We start from the raw sequence: 20,136 nt of genomic DNA, 5'->3' as shown, positions 1-20,136 counted from the left end.
AATAATGTCATTGCAAAATTATTTTTTTATTAAGCCTAGATATTTAGAAAACGATGTTTCTGCAGTTCCATTAGTTGAATGTTGTTCCTCTGGGGCTGGTGTGGTTGCTGGATGACATGAAGTCTGGAGAATCACCCTGGAGGAGCTGACACACCAAATTCTCAGTGATCTCAGAGGCTACTAGAGATGTGTTTGAAATGGCTCCAGAGGGGCTTGGCGGCTCGCTGAAGAGATTGTTGTTGCTTTTGGCTGGACACGCCAGCTGACCTACCACCCCACTGCTTCTACTAGTGGCCCTGGAAATGCCCAAGTCCATGGAGCTGACCACCCTTTTTTTAGAGAATAAGGGAATACAAATATAGAACTTTATTAGTCCATCTTGCAAAGGATATTCAAAATTGTATCTGAAACCATCAGCCCTAATTTCAGTTCCAACGTTTTTTTCTTACCTCTTGGCAGCCTGAAGAGTACGGAGAGGTCGGATTCTCCTCCTGCTGTCCCCTTGGACAGGCTTATTATCCGTCTGGCTGTTAGTGTGGGTGGGGCGAGGAGGGGGCGTCGGCACCAGTGTTCTGGTATTCCTACCCAACTTCACAGCAGAAGCTCTGCTTTCCTTTGTATCTGTGAAAAAAAAAATACATCAGGATTTTATTAAATAATATACAGTAGCCTATGGCATATTTAGCACCAAATTCAATCTAATATGAGGTGTTATGAACATCATACAGGAGCGATAAAGGTATTCAGGACAACTACCTGAGACTGCGTCAACTGGAACCTGAAAAGCTCTATCCAGAGACAAGGAGCTAATGATGGATTTGGTCATCAATGCACACAGCATACTAATTAGCTCCTCCCGTTTCAGCTGGCTCCGTGGCGAGAGCTCGGAGGGAGGCTCAGTAGTGAATCTCCTCTGAACACTCTGAGGCCTACGTAGGTTCTCTGTGAGAGAAGAGATAATTATTTTTATTTACAATTAGGAACCATTACATAGTATTAATAGCGAAGAAGGCTGAATTATTTGTTTATTTATGCATTTTATAATAAAAATAACAAGAATTAAAAAACAGAGAAATTCCTCTGTCGATCTTACCAGGATCCTTTCCTTGCTGGGGACTGGTAGAAGTAGACATTCCTTCTCCTAGTTCTGGGATGGACACCCGCTCACCCGTCAGCTTATGCACAAACTTTTCCACAGTGGTTTGTAGGAGGTTCACGGAGGACCTGGACATTCTAGCCTTGATCTTGATAGGCCGCTTCTGGTTAACATCACTGATTCTGATTGGACCACAGTTTGTGACCGTTGCCCCAGAGACATGAGTAAGATGAGGAGGATGGCCCCCCTCAGTCACACGTTTAAACATGGTGTCAGAGATAGTCGTGGACATGCAGTCAACTGCCCAGGCGTTGCATGCCTCATCGCCTGTTCCGTGACTCTTAAGTGTCTGCAGAATCTCCATGAAAGCACATTCTACCTCGAGGCAGCTCTCCGCCATCTTCTGCGCTAAGTGCTCTGTGGGCTTGTGAAATGATCCCCCTTTGGTGACAAAACTCCTCAGCTTGGTCACAACGATCTCCAGAACCTCCCTGTAGACATTGTGAATTTTTGACCCAGATGAGGTGGCCTGCTGGCTGAGCTCTGGTTGGCTGACGGTCATGGCTCTGACAAAGTCCCGAAGGCTAGTCATCGAGCAGGTGGTCTTGCTGCTACCTGAGGCCTCTTTGAGCTTCTCAACCACATTGGAGCTGATGTCCATGGCCACAGCCGAAGCCGCAGCTCGGCTCCCCAGGTTGGTCATTGAGACGCTCTTAGCCAGGGTGTTTGACGACGACCATCTCTTCTTAGGCACGAAGCAAGACTCGGACCTCAGCAGATTGATGGACAGATGTCCGATGATATCGCTGATGGGTTCAACTGTAGCCTCCTGCAACTTCGTCTTGAAGCGGTCGTCAGTATGTAGGGCATATGTTTGGGTAGGTGCCACCTGTAGGTCTCCAGTAGTGGCCATCTTGTGGTCGAGCTTCTCAAGCAAGACCTGGATGACATCACAGAGCAGCAAGCTTTCTTTGGCCTGTCTGCTGTGGTCATTAGCCTGACCCAGCCACCCATGGCGTCTATGGATGGTCTGCAGCACCCACCTGACTACTCTCAGGGCCTTTGGATCAACTGACTTTAGTGATTTCCGATCAGCCCTCTTGAGCACAGGGATCTCAGAGTTGTCCTGAGGAGAGTATTGTGACAGAAGAGCTGGGCGTGATCGCCTTCTTGGGGACAGTGGTTTCTGGCCACCCACGGACTCGTAAAGGTCATCGTCATGGTGCATCTTCTGCATGATAATGTTGATAATGCTGTTGGCATAGGGCATTAGCTCCCTGTCTGACAGATCCTCTTCACTGAGCAGCAGTGGGTTTTGAGGCCTCGGGGTGCTGGCCTGGCCTCCTAGGAGCTTACCAGGTGGGTCAGATGGGCTTTGGACATTGATCTCCTGATTGTGGCCGCTGGACATGCAGCACAGAGACTCACTGCTGGGGCTAGACCCTGGAGTGGCAGAAGAACTGCTTGGCCTGGCCTCAGGGATGGAGGAACTGCTTGGTCTGCCCTCAGGGATGGAGGAACTGCTTGGTCTGCCCTCAGGGATGGAGGAACTGCTTGGTCTGCCCTCAGGGATGGAGGAACTGCTTGGTCTGCCCTCAGGGATGGAGGAACTGCTTGGTCTGCCCTCAGGGATGGAGGAACTGCTTGGCCTGACCTCAGGGATGGAGGAACTGCTTGGCCTGACCTCAGGGATGGAGGAACTGCTTGGCCTGACCTCAGGGATGGAGGAACTGCTTGGTCTGGCCTCAGGGATGGAGGAACTGCTTGGCCTGCCCTCAGGGATGGAGGAACTGCTTGGCCTGGCCTCAGGGATGGAGGAACTGCTTGCTCTGTCCACTGGAGTAGAGGTAAGACCTGGTCTAGATTCTGGGCTTGAGGCAATACACACCGTGGAGTCTGGGCTTGAGGTCATACTTGGCCTGTACTCTGAGAAGATGAACTTGTGGCCCTCCCCAGTCAGGACATCGATCACCTTGAATTGAATACACTTTATTTGATACACATGCATGCATCAGAACACATAAACCGAGCACTGATGGAACAAGTACAGTACATGTCGTCAATAGAATAAACTATGCATAAAAACAAGGGACTGTACAATACATTACCTTGTCTAGGATCTCATCAACCTGGTCCGAGGACAGGGCAGCGCTCTTCAACATGCTGGTCATGGGGAACATTGAAGGACCACCTTCATCATTGTCTGATGATGACTGAAATAGCTCAGGGCTTACGTGGCTGTGTTCATTTTTCTCAGCATGTGCATTCTCAACAGAATCCTTTGCATCCATAGTTTCATTCTTTGCACCAATATTCTCATCCCTGAGTTCTACCTTGCATTCTATTTTCTCATCTCTGACTTCTCTAGCTGTTAGAATAAGCTCAAAGCATCTGTTGTTATTCTCCGATATGGTATTGTCTTGTTCATCTGCGTTCATCTCAGCATTGGCTTCTTCTTCCGTTTTAGTGTCAATGTCCAACCTTTTAGTCAGCTCGACCTCTGTCTCAAAACTAGCCTTTACCTTTGCCTCTTGGGTGTCCCTCTTGTTAATCTCAACTACTTCCTTAATTTTGGTCTTTTCCGTTACATCTGCAATAGTCTCCACTTCCTGAACTTCATTCTTGGCAGTTGTACCTGCAATAATTGGCACCTCTGTAAATTCAGTCCTTGCCATCACATCTGCAAGAGTATCCTCTTTTTTAGCCTCCACCTTTTCCATCGTAGTGGCCACCTCCTTACTTGTAGTCTTGGGTATCACATCAGCAATAATCTCGACTTTCTTTATCTCCAGTTCAGCCATTGTATCTTCAATAGTCAGAAGTTCAGTCTTGGCCGTTGTGTCTGCAATAGTCGACACTTCTGTCTTTGCCACTCTATCTGCAACAGTCTCCACCTTCTTGCCATTGCTCTCCACTCCCCTGACTCTCCTCTCACCACTACTCTCTCTCGATGCAGCCTCAGTCCTCTTGGAGACACTCTCAGCCTTTTCCTCAGGACTCATGTTTCTCACCCTTCTTCCGTGCCTGTTGTTCCTCTCGACCTCTAGTTTATCTACGGCTCCCCTTATCACCTCCTGAATAACGGCCTCGACCTTCACCAGCAGGTCAGTTCCTAAAGACCCCAGGCTGGATCCAGAAGATTCCAAACGGGTTCCAGCAGATTCAAAACTGGTTCCTGAAGACCTCAAGCACGGAGGACTTGTCTCCAAAGGCAAGGATTGGTTTTCAGAAGGGCTTGGGCTACTGGAGGCAGCCAGGTCCACTGAGAGAGATGCCTCTCCCTCAGTTTCTCTCTCAGACTCTCGATCAGCCTCTTCAGGAAAGCTCACGGTCAATGTCCTCTGTCTGATGACACCGGGGGTAGGTTTGAACGGCATGATGGGAGGTGTAGGCGTAGGGCTGGACAGCCCTATCTGAGGGGAGGAGGACTGCAGGCTAGTGCTGAAGGAGGATGTCCGGTAGTAGTCCGAGGAGGAGGGGCTGCTGTAGGTGGGTACGTCGCTGCTGGGTATGTCACTGGAGCTGACGGAGCCTGTTAGGCGCTCATACTCGAAGGCCAAGATGGCTGGGATGAGGATCCCGTTGACCTCCTCCACTACGGTCACCACCACACTGTGTATGATGGTGTGTAGGTCCTCAGTGGTGATCTATGTGGAGAGCATGGCATGAACAATCAATACACAAGACCCATTCAAACTTCGTTCAGACTGGGCCCGGGCCACATTCAGACTGTATTTCCAGTAGACGTGAATGACAGTTATATTTGATATTGATACCTAGATGTTCTCGTTTACTTGACTTAACAAGTGACTAATAATGCATGTGGCAGAATGAATATAAATCAAAACTCACAGTTCCTTTAAAATGCTCCTTCAGTAGCCTCTGTTCTCTGTGGTGGGAAACATACAAATTCACTGCAGCAACACTATACACAGCCTTTCCATTTATAGTGAACAAAAGAAATTGAAAAAAACCGAACCACAGCTTTTACAGATAAAACTCACTGGACCATATATGTCAATTAATCAATTGCGGAATATCTATACAGCACATTCCATACATTTAAAAGCAAATATTTACAAATGTTTGAAAGTGCAGACTTACATTTCAGACAGTTGCTGGGTGATGGACTGAAGGGAGCCAGCTTGTCCAATCAGACTGCTACAGGTCACCAAGGTGGAGGAGACAGAGTCAACCAGCCCTGGGCCCTCGGCAACTACAAGACATGAACAAAACACTCTTTATACCATACACATAAAGTATAGAATGAGTAAGTTAAAAGTCACCTAAGAAATTATGATGGGTTTTCACTCTATATTGAAGATACAGTCAAAATTCTGTTATAGAGGTCTCCCGGGTGGCGCAGTGGTTAAGGGTGCTGTACTGCAGCGCCAGCTGTGCCACCAGAGACTCTGGGTTCGCGCCCAGGCTCTGTCGTAACCGGCCGCGACCGGGAGGTCCGTGGGGCGACGCACAATTGGCCTAGTGTCGTCCGGGTTAGGGAGGGTTTGGCCGGTAGGGATATCCTTGTCTCATCTCGCACCAGCGACTCCTGTGGCGGGCGGAGTGCGTGGTTGCCAGGTGCACGGTGTTTCCTCCGACACATTGGTGCGGCTGGCTTCCGGGTTGGATGCGCGCTGTGTTAAGAAGCAGTGCGGCTTGGTTGGGTTGTGTATCGGAGGATGCATGACTTTCAACCTTCGTCTCTCCCGAGCCCGTACAGTAGTTGTAGCGATGAGACAAGATAGTAGCTTCTAAACAATTGGATACCACGAAATTGGGGGGGGGAATAAATAAATAATAATAATTATGTTATAAACAAATGGCCCCCCAAGTTTTATCATTGGAATGTGATACAAAACGGGGCAACGGTGTGCTTTAGGACCGAGCGGTCGGGCAGGCTGTTTGGAGAGTTTATCCAACCGGATACAGAAAAGATGTCTGCCCCACTTCGAAAAACCAAAGTTGCACCCCTGAATCTCAGTGTGGCGTTTCATAGTAATGCTGATTTAAAACAGGAAGATGAGAGGAATCCTAGCCTTCTACTTACAGAGGTTGTGGGCAGAGATGATGGACTTCTGATTCACTGCTTCGACCATGTTGTGACACAGAGCCGAGAGTTTCTATAAACACAAATACGACGTTTCATAAGTAAGATATTAACCACATACAAATTACAGCCTATTCACTACGTAGTGCCCTAGTTTGGATCAGAAATAAATCACCTCCACTATAAGTGATGAATTAAGATTCTTACTCTCGTTACGTCACATTTCTGTTCCACTGGAGAAGGTAAGGAGTGATGATCAGAGGGGTCGACTGAGGAGGGATAAAAACAAAGACTAAACATCAAAGCATTACTGGCTAAATTCCTTTACAAAGAGCTTATGTATTGCCCCATACTTCAGGACTTGGCTGTCTGTTCAAAGCAAACATCAGTAGGAAAGTCTCACATTGGTTGTTGTCAGGATTTGATACCGATATCAGGATGTTGTCCATGCTCTCTGGGTTGTCTTGTGAATCTGTCTTGGCTGGAGAATCTTTCTTCCCGCCTTTGAGACGTCTCTTCTGTTGTCTCTCCCGTTTCTAGGAGCAAGTGATCAAAACAATACCATTTTAAGTTGCGATCCATGTATTTTGTTTCTGTCGGGGGAGTCATTGATGCTTTTTGCCACAAAACACACAGGCTTCTCCCACTGCATGCTCTTAGACCAGGGCTGTCCTTAACCTGCACGTTCAACTAGTAAGTGTGGTGTGAGTACGACTAAAGAGAGTTGAAACACAATGTTAAAACCCAAAGCCATACCATTTTCTCTTTTTCCTGTTGGCTTGTGACCCAACGTTGCTCCAGCCTCATCTCTCTCTTCACCTCCTTGCTGACCTCCTGCAGCAACGCACGGCCCTTAGCATTCCACAACTAAGACCAGGGAGAGAGGGTTCTCAAGTCAGTGGCTGAATATGAATGTACCAAAAGTGATTTTTAATTTTCTGTTACAAAATACTACAGTATATCAGAACTTTATTTCACCTGTCCAGTCGAATATAGAGATGTATATTCACTTTTATGTATTTCTTTCATTACTGATACTGATTCCCCCGCAGCCATTCTAGTTGGCCTCATAACAATAGTCCTCATGTTTGATTTGATGTCTTACCAGTTCCGACCTGCAGGTGAGGCTGGAGCAGCAGTCTAGATCTACCATGTTGCCCCCCATAGCAATACTGGGCAGTCTAGCAAGATAACAGTCCTCCTCCAGCCCATACTTGGAAGGGAACCTTCTAAAGGGGTTTTTCACACATCAAAGCACCGGGTAAGTAAGTGTTTTTCTCCATGTGCAGCCACATTCACCATAGCTCCCATAACAAATCAATGAACACAACTTCCAAGGGCCATTTTTTCCTTGCTACGTTTTTAGTATAATAAGACAAACATACAATACTTGTTTTGCACTTCATTTCTTCATCTTAATCATATTATTCTCAACAGGTACTATGCCGGCATCTTTCGTGTCTATACAGTAACAGTCCCTTAGTAGCCTGTCAGCCAACCTGTCTGTGCCCTCTCTGTCTCACCTGGCCCTGTTGGACTGCTGTCTCTTCCTAAAGAGGCTCCTTCCCCTGTGCAGTAACCACTCTGTGACATCAGATAGAGTCACGTGTTCAGGGATCTGACCCTGCTGCTGGAGGGTCAGGAACTTACGCACGGACTCTTTCTGGGATTACAGAGAAAAACATTTAAACATGTAACTTGCGCGACAGTTCTTCTAACACCAGGAAGGGAAGGATCATGGTACTGAAACTGCCGTCGATGACGACATGGCTAGAATGTGTCTCTTTCTTTCACTCTCTCTACCTTCTCCCTCTCAAAGCCCTGGTATCTGAAATCTGAACTCGCCCCGACTTACCTGTTCGGTCCTGAATCTCCGACCCCAGTCCAACTCCACATCCGCCAGGTGATCTCTATAGCGGTTCAACTCTTTGACTGAACAGATAATCTGAAGAATGGGAAATAAGGTGTTGAGACCATAGAATTAGACTACATACAGTACCAGTCAAAGTTTGGACACACCTACTCATTCCAGGTTTTTTAAATATATTTTTTTACACATTGTAGAATAATAGTGAAGTCATCAAAACTATGAAATAACACATGGAATCATGTAGTAACCAAACATGTGTATTTGAGATTCTTGAGTAGCCTTGATGACAGCTTTGCACACTCTTGGCATTCTCTCAACCAGCTTCATGATGTAGTCACCTGGAATTGCAGCCCAAATAAATGCTTCACAGAGTTCAAGCCACAGACACATCTCAACATCAACTGTTCAGAGGAGACTGTGTGAATCAGACCTTCATGGTCGAATTGTTGCAAAGAAACCACTACTAAAGGACACCAATAAGATGAAGAGACTTTCTTGGGCCAAGAAACACGAGCAATGGACATTAGACCGGTAGAATTCAAAGAACACTTAACCAGCATGACTACCACAGCATTCTGCAGCAATACGCCATCCCATCTGGTTTGAATTCTAAGAGTGTGCAAAGCGGTCACCAAGGCAAAGGGTGGCTACTTTGAAAAATCAAAAATATATTTAGATTTGTTTAACACTTAGTTGGTAATTACGTGATTTCATATGTGTTATTTCATAGTTTTGATGTCTTCACTATTATTCTACATTGTAGAACATGTTACAAATAAAGAAAAACCCTTGAATGAGTAGGTGTGTCCAAACTTTTGACAGGTAGTGTACCTGGTAGAGACATGGATGGGTTTAAGGGTAAGGACTTCTATTTAGGATGACTTTATTTTTCCTGAGGGCTGGTATATTGTGGTGTCAGTACTATCCAAGTGCGCCAAAACTCCTCCAATCACACCAAACATTATGATACAGTTCGTAAAAGGAATCAAAAGGGCTCATTGTGAAAGGCTGAAAGCTCACTGACTTTCTCATCCTTGGTGATGAAGCCCAGGTTAAGGAGGCGTTGGTGGATGTCTTTGCGGTGCAGGTACTTCCTGAGGTTGGGGTCATGGAGACTGCTGTACCCAGAGCTCAACAGGTAGCCGTTGGGGTCCGTCAGGTCAAAGTCACTCTTCGGCTGGAACAACTGAAATGATGACATGATGAGTGATGCGTTTCTCTGATCTTTCTCCCAGTCAAGTGGAATTGGAGCGATCTCATCAATAATAGTAGGCTATTTCATGAGTCTAGGCATTGGTTGTAAAACATGCAGATACCCAGGAAATTATAGCTTGAACCCTTTACAATTTTCAAGCTTATTTTAACAATAGATATAGTGCTGCTTACCCTGGTGCTTAGTGATGCTAACAGTAGCTTAGTGCTGCTTACCCTCTCACAGAGCCGGGTTGTGTGGTAGACATTGGACACCCCAGAAACAACAGGGATCTTTCCTCGGATGGGCAGGTCCAGAGGGTGAGGGTTGGTCTGCTTACCAGCACCCTGCAGTGGATACCAAACCACTCAATCAATAATGTAGCATATAGGATAAGAAGGCAGCTGACCATAAAGACACTGTTTTTCCTTACTGGGGTTTCATTTGTACAGTAGTACATCCAAAGTTAAACTACTTTTATTGATGAAACTAAAGACACTGTACAAATGAAACTAAAGACACTGTACAAATGCCATGGTCTCATCTGACCTAATTAGAAATCAGAAAGTGACACAAAAAAAAGCAGTTGAATATTGAATAAATAACTATAGCAGCTGAAATATAACTGTCTTCATAGAAAATAGCCTACATACCATATGTTCCATACTGATCAAATTCCAATTCTCATTCTGGTGAAGAAAACTGGATAATTTCCAGTGTCATTATTATATGAAATATAAAAATGTCAGGGTATAAAATGAACAGACAGTACAAGAATCGGAGTTGCAATTCTAGAACCCGCATCATCACCTGGTACGCCATAAACCCCTAACTATGACGTCATAGTAGAACTGGCTGGGCTCGTTGGACACAGCAGCCGACCGTGCAGGCTTGTCATATAAAAACCTTCCCACGGGCGCCTGCCGATAAAAACTGATCTACAAAGGACCTTGCATCATAAAACTACTCGTTATTACTTTCACATCTGTCAGTCAGTCACAATTGACCCATGATACAGGTTTTGATCCCTCTTGAACACGGCCGTTCTGTTGTTGTGTGATCTGAGCGACACTGCCACCAAATGATCGCTAGAGGGTGTTACATGCTAAACAACTCGCTAGCTATTTCCCTAGTGCATAATAATGTACTGGTTTTCACGTTGACAGCAGCGTGTTACTACTCTCGTTAGCCGAGTTCACACTGCCCGTTAGCCCAGGGCTAAGCGCTTTTTATCCCGGGGCTAAGCGATTGTTCACACTCTAAAGTGGGTTAGCACCAACCTTAGCCCAGGGCTAGCAGGGCTAGCAGGGCCTGCTCCAGTCCTTAATTTGTATCCGGGGGGCTCTGAGGTACCCGGAACACATTGAGAAAACAAGTGTCAAACACAACGTGGCAGCGCAGCAAACAGTAAACAGCCAAGTAGCCTGCTGTCTATGGTGATGAAACGGACAGCACTCTCCATGGTGCTGATTCATTCAAAGCGTATACCTACACTTGAGTATAGCTACGGGGTTTACAAGGCCGAATTTCTTATAGCCTCATTTTCTAGACATCAATATACAGCAAAATTTTTAGATGGCACTGCAGTCAGAACACCCGCCATATGCATATGCACACACAGTCAGCTGTGGGGTTTACAATAATTTCATATCATTTTCAAGACATCAATGCAGAACAAATATCACAATATCAGAATATAACTTCAATAAAATGAATTACTGTAGACTACAGCAGAACACACTTATGAGAATATATCGTCCTCCCGACTAGCTGAAAATATGAAGCACATGTTCAGATTACCTTCACCGTACAGAACACGTTTGTAAAGGAAAGTCCTACCGTAGTTTTCAGAACCTCCTACAATGACTCTCCCCATGTCATGTCCATTCAACTCCCGAAAGTCAATGTCTTGCTCAAAGCCATGTGCTGTTGTGAAGACTGGCTGTAGTGTCTATTTTTTCATTTCGAGGGTTAACTGTAACCTGGGTGTCATCTTTAGCCTTGTTTACTGGGCTTGTTGCCACCAAATGCACATTGGTTCAGGCATGTTAAAAATCTGAGGGCTCTTTGATGTTTATTTTTAATTTTTACGTCTGAGGCAAAGGATGTTAATTTACTGTACAACCCACCCACTCTTTTGCTAGCTGAATCCCTCCTGTCGTTTCTAGACCCAAACTCCCTACCCTTTTACATGTTGTACAGCCCAATTTATTTATTCTGCATGACAAACCAGGGGTTATACGTCTGCTGGTTCTTGAACTGCAAATTGCACCTGCTCCGAGCTCCCGGTCTCCCTCTCCCGCTGAGTCTGACTCACTAGTAGGCCTACTGGCTAGTGGAGGTGCCGGTGGTGGTGGCTGAACTGGCGGGATTAGCAGCGCTGTTAGCTCAGGCATCACCACCAGGAACAGTTTGCCCCTCACTCCTCTCCTCCGGCACTGACAGTTCGATTGCCTTTTCTTATCCATTTTTTATTTGGCTTTGCCACGATTCAAATTCCGTAGGGAGACAACTAGCCTAGGCTACCTAACGTGATTACTTAGGAACCTCTTCAATAGCTGACCAACACTACCAAGACCTGTGTCAAGATCAGTTACTTACTCCATCGGCCTCCCCATAACCTCTATGTACAAACAAGAGAGCAGGTCTGGAATCAGTGTGGCGGGATAGGATGATTACATCGATCACCGTGCTTTTACATGATGGTCTTTCTGGGGGGCAGGAGAAATAACGAGGTGGCAATGCTAATGATTTAACGCTGATCGCTTTTATCAGAATGTTTACAGTGCGAACAGGGAAACAATTCATTTATAATGCCGCGAGAGGTACCGGATGATATTCAGCTCCGTCCTGCTCCCAGAAACATGGGGCCAAAACAGGCTGTGAAACCTCAAGAACACCGCCTGGAATGCTCACTGTCCAATCACAAACGCTGCTGCACTGTCACTTACTTTACACATGCTTGTGCTGCCTGTATTAATGCGTTCCGCTAGTTATTTTGATAAGTAAATGTAACCATTTAATCCTTCCATTTGAGGACAAAAAACAAAATACTTGCACCCTGCAAAAACATTGGTTGCTGTGCCTAACAAAAATGGTTGCTATGCAGCAAGCCAACGTCTTCTCACTTAGCCAACTGAAGCTACAAACTCTACAGCTGGAAGGCCAGAAAACGCTCAATTTTCGTCTGTTTTCATAGCTTTTTTATTTACAATTAATTGGCTATATCCATGATTTCGCCTGGATCAGAAAAGTTGATGTCTCGTTTGTGGACAGCATTCTCTGTAAAAGTGCAAGATCGAATTTCAAAAGTGAAAGTTGTCTGATAGTTCTGTCTTGGCGGAAAATGACCTGCCAAAGGTGATGGAATTGCAATCTACTGTAGAGATAGTCTGCAGAGTTCTGTCTACTATCCAGGTCTGTGCCCAAACAGTTCTACTACGAGCTTCTACTTTTAAAAATTCACCTTACCAGAAATAAGTGTCTCACTGTTGCCATTTGTTATAGACCCTCCTCAGCCCCCAGCTGTGCCCTGGAAACCATATGTGAATGACTTGCTCCCCCCCCCACCCCCCCATTTATCTTCTGAGTTTGTATTGTTAGGTGACTTTACCTGGGATATGCTTAACACACAGGCCGTCCAACAATCTAAACTAGATGCCCTCAATCTCACCCAAATGATCATGGAACCTACCAGGTACAACATCACATCCGTAAACACGGGCACCCTCATAGATATCATTCCAACCAACTTGCCCTCCAAATACACCTCTGCTGTTTTCAACCAAGATCTCAGCGATCATTGCCTGCTTCCGTAATGGGTCTGCGGTCAAACGACCACCCCTCATCACTGTCAAGCTCTTCCTAAAACACTTCAGCGAGCAGGCCTTTCTAATCGACCTGGCCCGGATATCCTGGAAGGCCATTAACCTCATTCCGTCAGTAGAGGATGCCTGGTTATTATTTAAAAGTGCTTCCCTCACCATCTTAAATAAGCATGCCCCATTCAAAAAATGTAGAACCAGGAACAGATATAGCCCTTGGTTCACTCCAGACTTGACTGCCCCTCACAAAAACATCCTGTGGCGTTCTGCATTAGCATCGAATAGCCCCCCTGATATGCAACTTTTCAGGGAAGTTAGGAACAAATATACACAGGCAGTTAGGAAAGCTAAGGCTAGCTGTTTCAAGCAAAAATGTGCATCCTGTAGCACAAACTCAAAAAAGTTCTGAGACACTGTAAAGTCCATGGAGAATAAGAGCACCTCCTCCCAGCTGCCCACTGCACTGAGGCTAGGAAACATCGTCACCACCGATAAATCCACAATGATTGAGAATTTCAATAAGCATTTTTCTATGGCTGGCCATGCTTTCCACCTGGCTACCCCTACCCCGGTCAACAGCCCTGCACTCCCCACAGCAACTCGCCCAAGCCTCCCCATTTCTCCACCCATATCCAGATAGCTGATGTTCTTAAAGAACTGCAAAATCTGGACTCCTACAAATCAGCTGGGCTAGACAATCTGAACCCTCTCTTTCTAAAATTATCCGCTGCAATTGTTGCAACCCTTATTACTAGCCTGTTCAACCTCTCTTTCGTATTGTCTGAGATCCCCAAAGATTGGAAAGCTGCCGAGGTCATCCCCCTCTTCAAAGGGGGTGACACTAGACCCAAACTGTTACAGACCTATATCTATCCTACCCTGCCTTTCTAAAGTCTTCGAAAGCCAAGTTAACAAACAGATTACCGACCATTTTGAATCCCATCGTACCTTCTCCGCTATGCAATCTGGTTTCAGAGCTGGTCATGGGTGCACCTCAGCCACGCTCAAGGTCCTAAACAACATCATAACCCCCATTGATAAAAGACAATACTGTGCAGCCGTATTCATCGACCTGGCCAAGGCTTTCGACTCTGTCAATCACCACATCCTCATTGGCAGACTCGATAGCCTTGGTTTCTCAAATGATTGCCTCGCCTGGTTCACCAACTACTTCTCAGATTTCAGTGGGTCAAATTGGAGGGCCTGTTGTCCGGACCTCTGGGAGTCTATGGGGGTGCCACAGGGTTCAGTTCTCGGGCCGACTCTTCTCTGTATATATCAACGATGTCACTCTTGCTGCTGGTGATTCTCTGATCCACCTCTACGCAGACAAATCAAATCAAATCAAATGTCAGACGACACCTTTCTGTATACTTCTGGCCTCTCTTTGGACACTGTGCTAACAAACCTCCTGACGAGCTTCAATGCCATACAACTCTCCTTCCGTGGCCTCCAACTGCTCTTAAATGCAAACAAAACTAAATGCATGCTCTTCAACCGATCACTGCCCGCACCTGCCTGAGCATTCCTGGTCTGCGGTTGTGAGGCCGTTTGGACGTACTGCCAAATTCTCTAAAACAGCTTGAGGCGGCTTATGGTAGAATCATGAACATTCAATACTCTGGCAACAGCTCTGGTGGACCTTCCTGCAGTCAGAATGTCAATTGCCCGCTCCATCAAACTTGAGACATCTGTGACAAAACTGCACATTTTAGAACGTCCTTTTATTATCCCAGCACAAACTGCACCTATGTAATTATCATGCTGTTTAATCAGCTTCTTGATATGGGTTATCTTGGCGAAGGAGAAATGCTCACTAACAGGGATGTAAACAAATTTGTGCTTAAGCTTTTTGTGCGTATGGAACATTTCTGGGATCTTTTATTTCAGCTCATGAAACATGGGAACAACACTTTACATGTTGCATTTATACTTTTGTTCCGTGTACAAACGAACATGACACTTGAGGCTCTGTGTGATATGTGGGAACATGTTTATTTCAACATTATAAAGAACTTTTAAACAATGGCAACACTGCCATGTTGCACTAAGCCCTGCTGTTGGAAAAACCATGAGTGTCCACACCTCCCTCGACGTTCATCTCGCCTTACCACTCAAAAAACGAGCCCAATATCTCCGGTGCTGCTTGTGGCAAAATCGACATTTAAGCAACGCATGCTCTATGGTACTCTAACATGAATGGCCCAGATTTGAGGTAGCTAACAAAGCCTTCGAGTTGAAGGCAAATAACACTGACTGTATGTACAGTTGTATGCTCAATATCATAACACTGTCAGCAACCTCCAGGAGAAGATGTCCTATACATGTCGGAGAAATCCGTTGCATTGGAAGAATATATGTGTCAACTTGACTACATCCACAAGACGTAGTGGCAAAACGTTTACCGAAACGAGTGTTTCAGTTCAGCTCGTTCCTGCCTGGTTTCAGCCCGTTTGCGTCCGTTTGGTTACTTGTGAATACACCCTTGGTGGTATGACTGCAGCTCCACCAATAACAGACGCCTTCAAAAGTCCATAATAAATAAATCCATCAAACGTCTTACGAAGATTTAATGTACATTTATTCTTAACACATGGAACATATAGTATAAAGATTTCATACTGAAGAAATTATATTCATTAAGCCAAAAGAAAAGGGAAAAAGATGTGAATTTACATCAAGTCTTTAGCTACATTGTCTGAAATACAAATATGCAGAATCCATATCACTGGAAAAACAAAATTCAAAACGGTTTATTTCTTCATCAGGGGTCTTGCTTTGTTGTTTATGTAGGAGCTGAAATGGAACTGTAGCAGACGTGGTTTCAGTCATGTTAGACTCAGGGGTACTGGAGACAAATTGATCTGTGTGTGTCGCAGGGGTGTGTGTGGGGGTGCGGGGGGGGGCATTGCGAGGGAGTCGCAGCAGCGGAGTCCCTGTAGCGAGAGACAGGCGGGTGGGTCGGGGGTGAGGGGTCAAAAGGTTAGGTAATCCCATGGCGAATTTCCACTTGAGTGTAACCTTAATTCGTCGAAGATTAAAAATGGTGAAGCTCAACAGAAGGGTTCGAGAGAAAGGGAGAGAGGTGTAATGTACAACATCATATATACACTGCAGTCGGGACAGCAGAGGAGCAGTCCTAAGAGGTGGCTTCTTTCATAAGGGTCAAGTCATACAATCGAGGGACAGAGAAGAGGTCGGGGTGTTGTAAGGTTCACGATACTTTGGGGGGAAAGCCTTGTGTCATCTCTCTCAGTTCAACATTTAACTGAAATCATTTTCAAAAACGACAGCTTGCTGCCAAGCCAGCGTATCTCAGTGTGAAACAGTATCATTACAGTATGTTTACGTTTGTTTTTAAGGTGTACAGTACAGAAGTCCTACAATCTACTGCACAGGCCTCCCCGTTGAAGACGTGTCTGTCTGTTCACAGCTGATAACCTGGGTCATGTAGGGCTGAGTATATACAGCAGTATACCAAACCAGTCCAGGAGTCTGGTTCACCGTACATTAACTAGAAACAGGTTTTCCCCCGTCCATGCCCGCCTTGCTCACCCCCCTGCCAAACCCAAGGGAGGAGAACCTGGGTATATACCCCAAAACTCACTAGAAACGAGACAGCAATTTTGGTTACAGTTATGTTTTCTTCTATATTTTCATAAAAAAAAGTTGTTTGCCGCAGGGCAGCTCCCTCACTCCCTCCCCTACATCCATCCCAGGGTCCCATCTGATCGGTCTTATCACGTCAGTTTCCGTATTCCAGAATGATTAACTCCACCGCTACTTAAATCCGTCCTTTAGTGAGAACCAGGGGATAGAAAGGGTAGACAGTGGAATCCGAGGTGATTTTGCATAAATTAAAAAAAGGACAGTCAGTTTTGCTCTTAGTTCTCTCTTCCACTCACACTCAACAGACACACACAAAAAGAAAAGGGGGGGGGGGGAGAATGGAGCGGGGGAACAGAAAGAGAAAGCCAAGCTGAAGCCCCCACTGCTGTCATGACTGGCCAATCAGAAAGAGTACGTCACAGATCACATGGGACACCAGAGAGTTCATGAGTGGTGAGACAGAGATGTCCAGTAGGCGGGACTCGTACAGGGTGAACTCTGAGTGGTTCTCCTCCACCTTAGCCATGGCATGCAGGGCGCGGGCCGCTCGCCGCATCATGTCTACGCTAGTGGGCTCAAAGTGCGCCCCCTGTAGGTGCATCAGGGAACTCTGGCTCTGCTGGTACTGCGTGGCTGCTAGACTGTCCTCCAGGAAGCCCAGGAGGTTACCTACGCTGGCTTTCTGCACGGCGATGGCCCTGGCCGCCATGCTGTCCCCCTGGGCCAGGTTGGCCAGTAAGACCACAGACATCTCCCTGCAGACAGCCACCTTCCTCTCCCCGACCAGACGCACCAGCGTCCCGTACAGCTTCTCCAGCCGGCTGAATGGAGGCGTGGCCAGGATAAGGTCCACGTTGTTGTCCTGGATGCTCAGCTTGCTGAGGGTCTCCAGCACCAGTCTCTGGGGGGATAGGGCCCCGTGGGGCCCCAGCATGGGAAAGGGGTCCAGGGCCTCGGCCGAAGGACAAACAGCCCAATGAAGCAGGCCGTCCAGCAGGGGCAGACAGATGCTCTCTGGGTAGATGGACAAGTCCAACTGGCCGGAGATGTTAGCCAGAGTGACCAGGCAGTTCTCCCTGAGGACCTCCAGACAGTCCCACCACCACTCGTCCCTCTCACAGCTCATCCTCTCGTCCTCGTCCTCCTCCTTCTCCTTCTCGTAGGTGACGGGGGCCTGTTTCCTCTCTGGGTGACGGTGGTGGAGCAGGACCAGACTGCCCAGCAGTAGTAGCAGCCCTGGGTGTTTGGACATCTCCAGGTCGTTGCCGGGGATGAAGGACAGCGAGCGGACGATGTTGGAGACGCAGACACAGCGGTGAGCCAGGGCGTCCTGCCAGTCCGACAGTGTGCTCAGCGCGGTCTCGTCCTTGCTGTGAGGCTCGTCCTCCAGGATGGTGATGTTGCGTCGGCTCTGCTGCGCCTGGCGGAGGGAGTACAGGAACCGTCCCCTGTTCTCCTTCTGCTCCTCGGCTGCTCCTCGCACCGCCTCCTCCGTCACCGAGCCCGGCCGGGCCGACAGGACGTCGTCGATGGTGGCGGTGACCGGGGCGGGCGTGGTCGGGGTGGAGGTCTTGGTGGTCTGCTCTTCCTTGCCAGGCTTAGTAGTCTCCTCTGGGTTCTCTGACACCGTCGGGGGCACGGCGACCTTTCTACTCTCGGCGGCCGATGGCAGCACCTGCTTCCTCTGCTTGAGGAGGTCGGACCGGCTCTCGAAGTGTGTCTGGATGTGTTCCGTGGTGTCCCCCCCGCCGATGCTCCAGTGGATCAGTCCGCTGTCAAAGCTCTGCCGCCGGCCTAGCTTACTGGAACGGCCCCCAGGGAAGGGGTCTTTCTTACGCACCATCTTGATGGGCAGCTTGTCGAACTTACTGGCCTGTTTGGGTTTCTCTTGTAGGAGGCTGAGGTTCTGGGGGGGCGAGGAGGTGGAAGAAGACTCCCCTCCTTCCCTCTCCTCCTCCTCCGCTGTCGACTTCTCAGGCGTGGATTTCTCCTCTTCCTCCTCCTTTTTCACCTGGACCTGCTGCGACGAGGTGGTGGTGTCTGCGTTGCTCTTCCTCTCGTCGTCCTCCTCTTCGTCCTCTTCCTCCTCCATGTCCTCCTGCTCGGGCAGCTCTTCGTCAGACCAGTCCTCGTCGGCAGCATACGGGTCGGTGAGTGTCCGCTGGCCAGGGTCTCCCACCTCATACTCCTTCAGGATGCCAAAGATCTGGATGAGGCAGCGTCTGAAATACTCCACAACCAGCTCCAGGAACCCAGGCAGCTGAGAGGAGACAGGATGTAGTTAGACATCTGTCAAATTAATCACGCATGAATCCTTTATACAGAGACGTGATCGAGACAAACTAGAAAATCTGAACAGAGGATAATGTCAGACGATACATATTGACATGTTGACGTTTTATCACAATGCTTCTTAGAGAAGGTTACTGTGTCATCTGGACTTCATAATGTTAATATTTCAAATGTATTATGGGTGTTTCATCAATCTAACGCCTGTGGGAACTCGCCTGGCAGAGGTTGAAAGTAGAAATGCTGTTGTCATCGTAGAGTAAAATATTAATGGTGTCCAAGGCCCACGTGCTCTCTGCTAGTAAGCCTGACTTCAGAGACATCATCACTCTCCAGGCCTCTGGGGTGCCTGAGGGAACAGAAACGACAGCAGTGACTGACACAGGATGATGGTACTACGTCACTACAATCACATACCTTGAAAAGGACACATTTAGGAGCAATGTTCCCTCTGAACTGCCGCGCAGAAGAAATGCCAGGCCGCTCACAGGAGCAAGAGATTGACATCCACCGAGTTTGCCCCATTAGTTTGCACTATATAGATATTTTTTATCTGTGATGGAATCAACATTATATCCGCCCCTTTTCAATGCAACAAAACAAAACAAATCCAACTTCGCAAGATTGAGTCTGTGATTTTGTTGTAGACAGAGCCAGAGTGCAACAAAGTAGAATTCGGGTGGGAAGCCCACGAGGGGGTTTTCAATCACCCGCAACTGAATGAATGCGCTTTTTATATTTCAGATCAGAATATTAGTATAGATCAGCAATGGAGAGTTACTGCTTCCTACATGAGCACAAAACGTGTAGGCCACATTTCAAGCTGGCATTGAAAAGCCATTCAGGTAGAAAGTTTAAGTCTTAATTAATGTGGCAGTGTTTTATTTTGAGACAGGCTTGAATATGCAAATAAGACAATAGGCAGAAGGATATCCAACATTGTTCAATTCTATGTATGGTAAATAATAATTCATTGTATTTTGTAAAGTGGTTTCTTACATCACAAAACACAATACAATGGAATTCTCAGTCATCTATTTGGCCCATGGTGTTACAGACCAAGTAAATAAATATGAATATCAAGCTCTTCATAATGTAGAAACGTTTAAAAGTCTCATGTGATGTAGGCCTGCATTGAACATCACATATAGGCTACTGTAGTCTATATGATAGAAATTAAAAAGCTATTACCATGTGAAAATATTA

The 20,136-nt window shown here is 46.8% G+C and overlaps 3 protein-coding genes across 5 annotated transcripts in view; all 3 read right to left on the bottom strand.

Moving 5' to 3' along the window:
• Positions 1–5: 5 nt before the first annotated feature.
• LOC149975599 (uncharacterized) lies at positions 6–6,093 on the bottom strand. Its single transcript, XM_090206667.1, has 8 exons — positions 6,047–6,093; positions 5,201–5,335; positions 4,949–4,985; positions 3,205–4,743; positions 1,094–3,068; positions 757–942; positions 450–621; positions 6–329 (listed from the first exon to the last, which is right to left on the bottom strand). The coding sequence occupies exons 1-8, from the start codon at positions 6,091–6,093 to the stop codon at positions 71–73; spliced, it is 4,350 nt and encodes a 1,449-aa protein (XP_090062793.1). The 3' UTR covers positions 6–70.
• LOC110496396 (uncharacterized) lies at positions 6,014–8,091 on the bottom strand. Its single transcript, XM_090208810.1, has 4 exons — positions 6,903–8,091; positions 6,550–6,682; positions 6,354–6,415; positions 6,014–6,219 (listed from the first exon to the last, which is right to left on the bottom strand). Exons 1-4 carry the CDS (start codon positions 6,951–6,953, stop codon positions 6,139–6,141), a joined length of 327 nt encoding a protein of 108 aa, XP_090064936.1. The 5' UTR covers positions 6,954–8,091; the 3' UTR covers positions 6,014–6,138.
• A 6,915-nt stretch (positions 8,092–15,006) lies between these two features.
• LOC110496395 (AT-rich interactive domain-containing protein 1A) overlaps positions 15,007–20,136 on the bottom strand; it is a 117,598-nt gene continuing 112,468 nt past the window's right edge. For all 3 annotated transcript variants that reach the window (XM_021572270.3, XM_021572271.3, XM_090208809.1), the window contains exons 18-19: positions 19,149–19,279; positions 15,007–18,901 (exon numbers count right to left, since the gene is read on the bottom strand). In XM_021572270.3, coding sequence (XP_021427945.2) covers positions 17,030–18,901; positions 19,149–19,279 — 2,003 coding nt within the window. In that variant the 3' untranslated portion in view covers positions 15,007–17,029. The remainder of the gene's footprint in view (positions 18,902–19,148; positions 19,280–20,136) is intronic.

The sequence above is a fragment of the Oncorhynchus mykiss genome, chromosome 18 (assembly GCF_057628025.1).
Source record: "Oncorhynchus mykiss isolate SJ-2025 chromosome 18, ASM5762802v1, whole genome shotgun sequence".
Classification (NCBI taxonomy): domain Eukaryota; kingdom Metazoa; phylum Chordata; class Actinopteri; order Salmoniformes; family Salmonidae; genus Oncorhynchus; species Oncorhynchus mykiss.
This window is presented reverse-complemented; position numbering and strand designations above follow the sequence as displayed.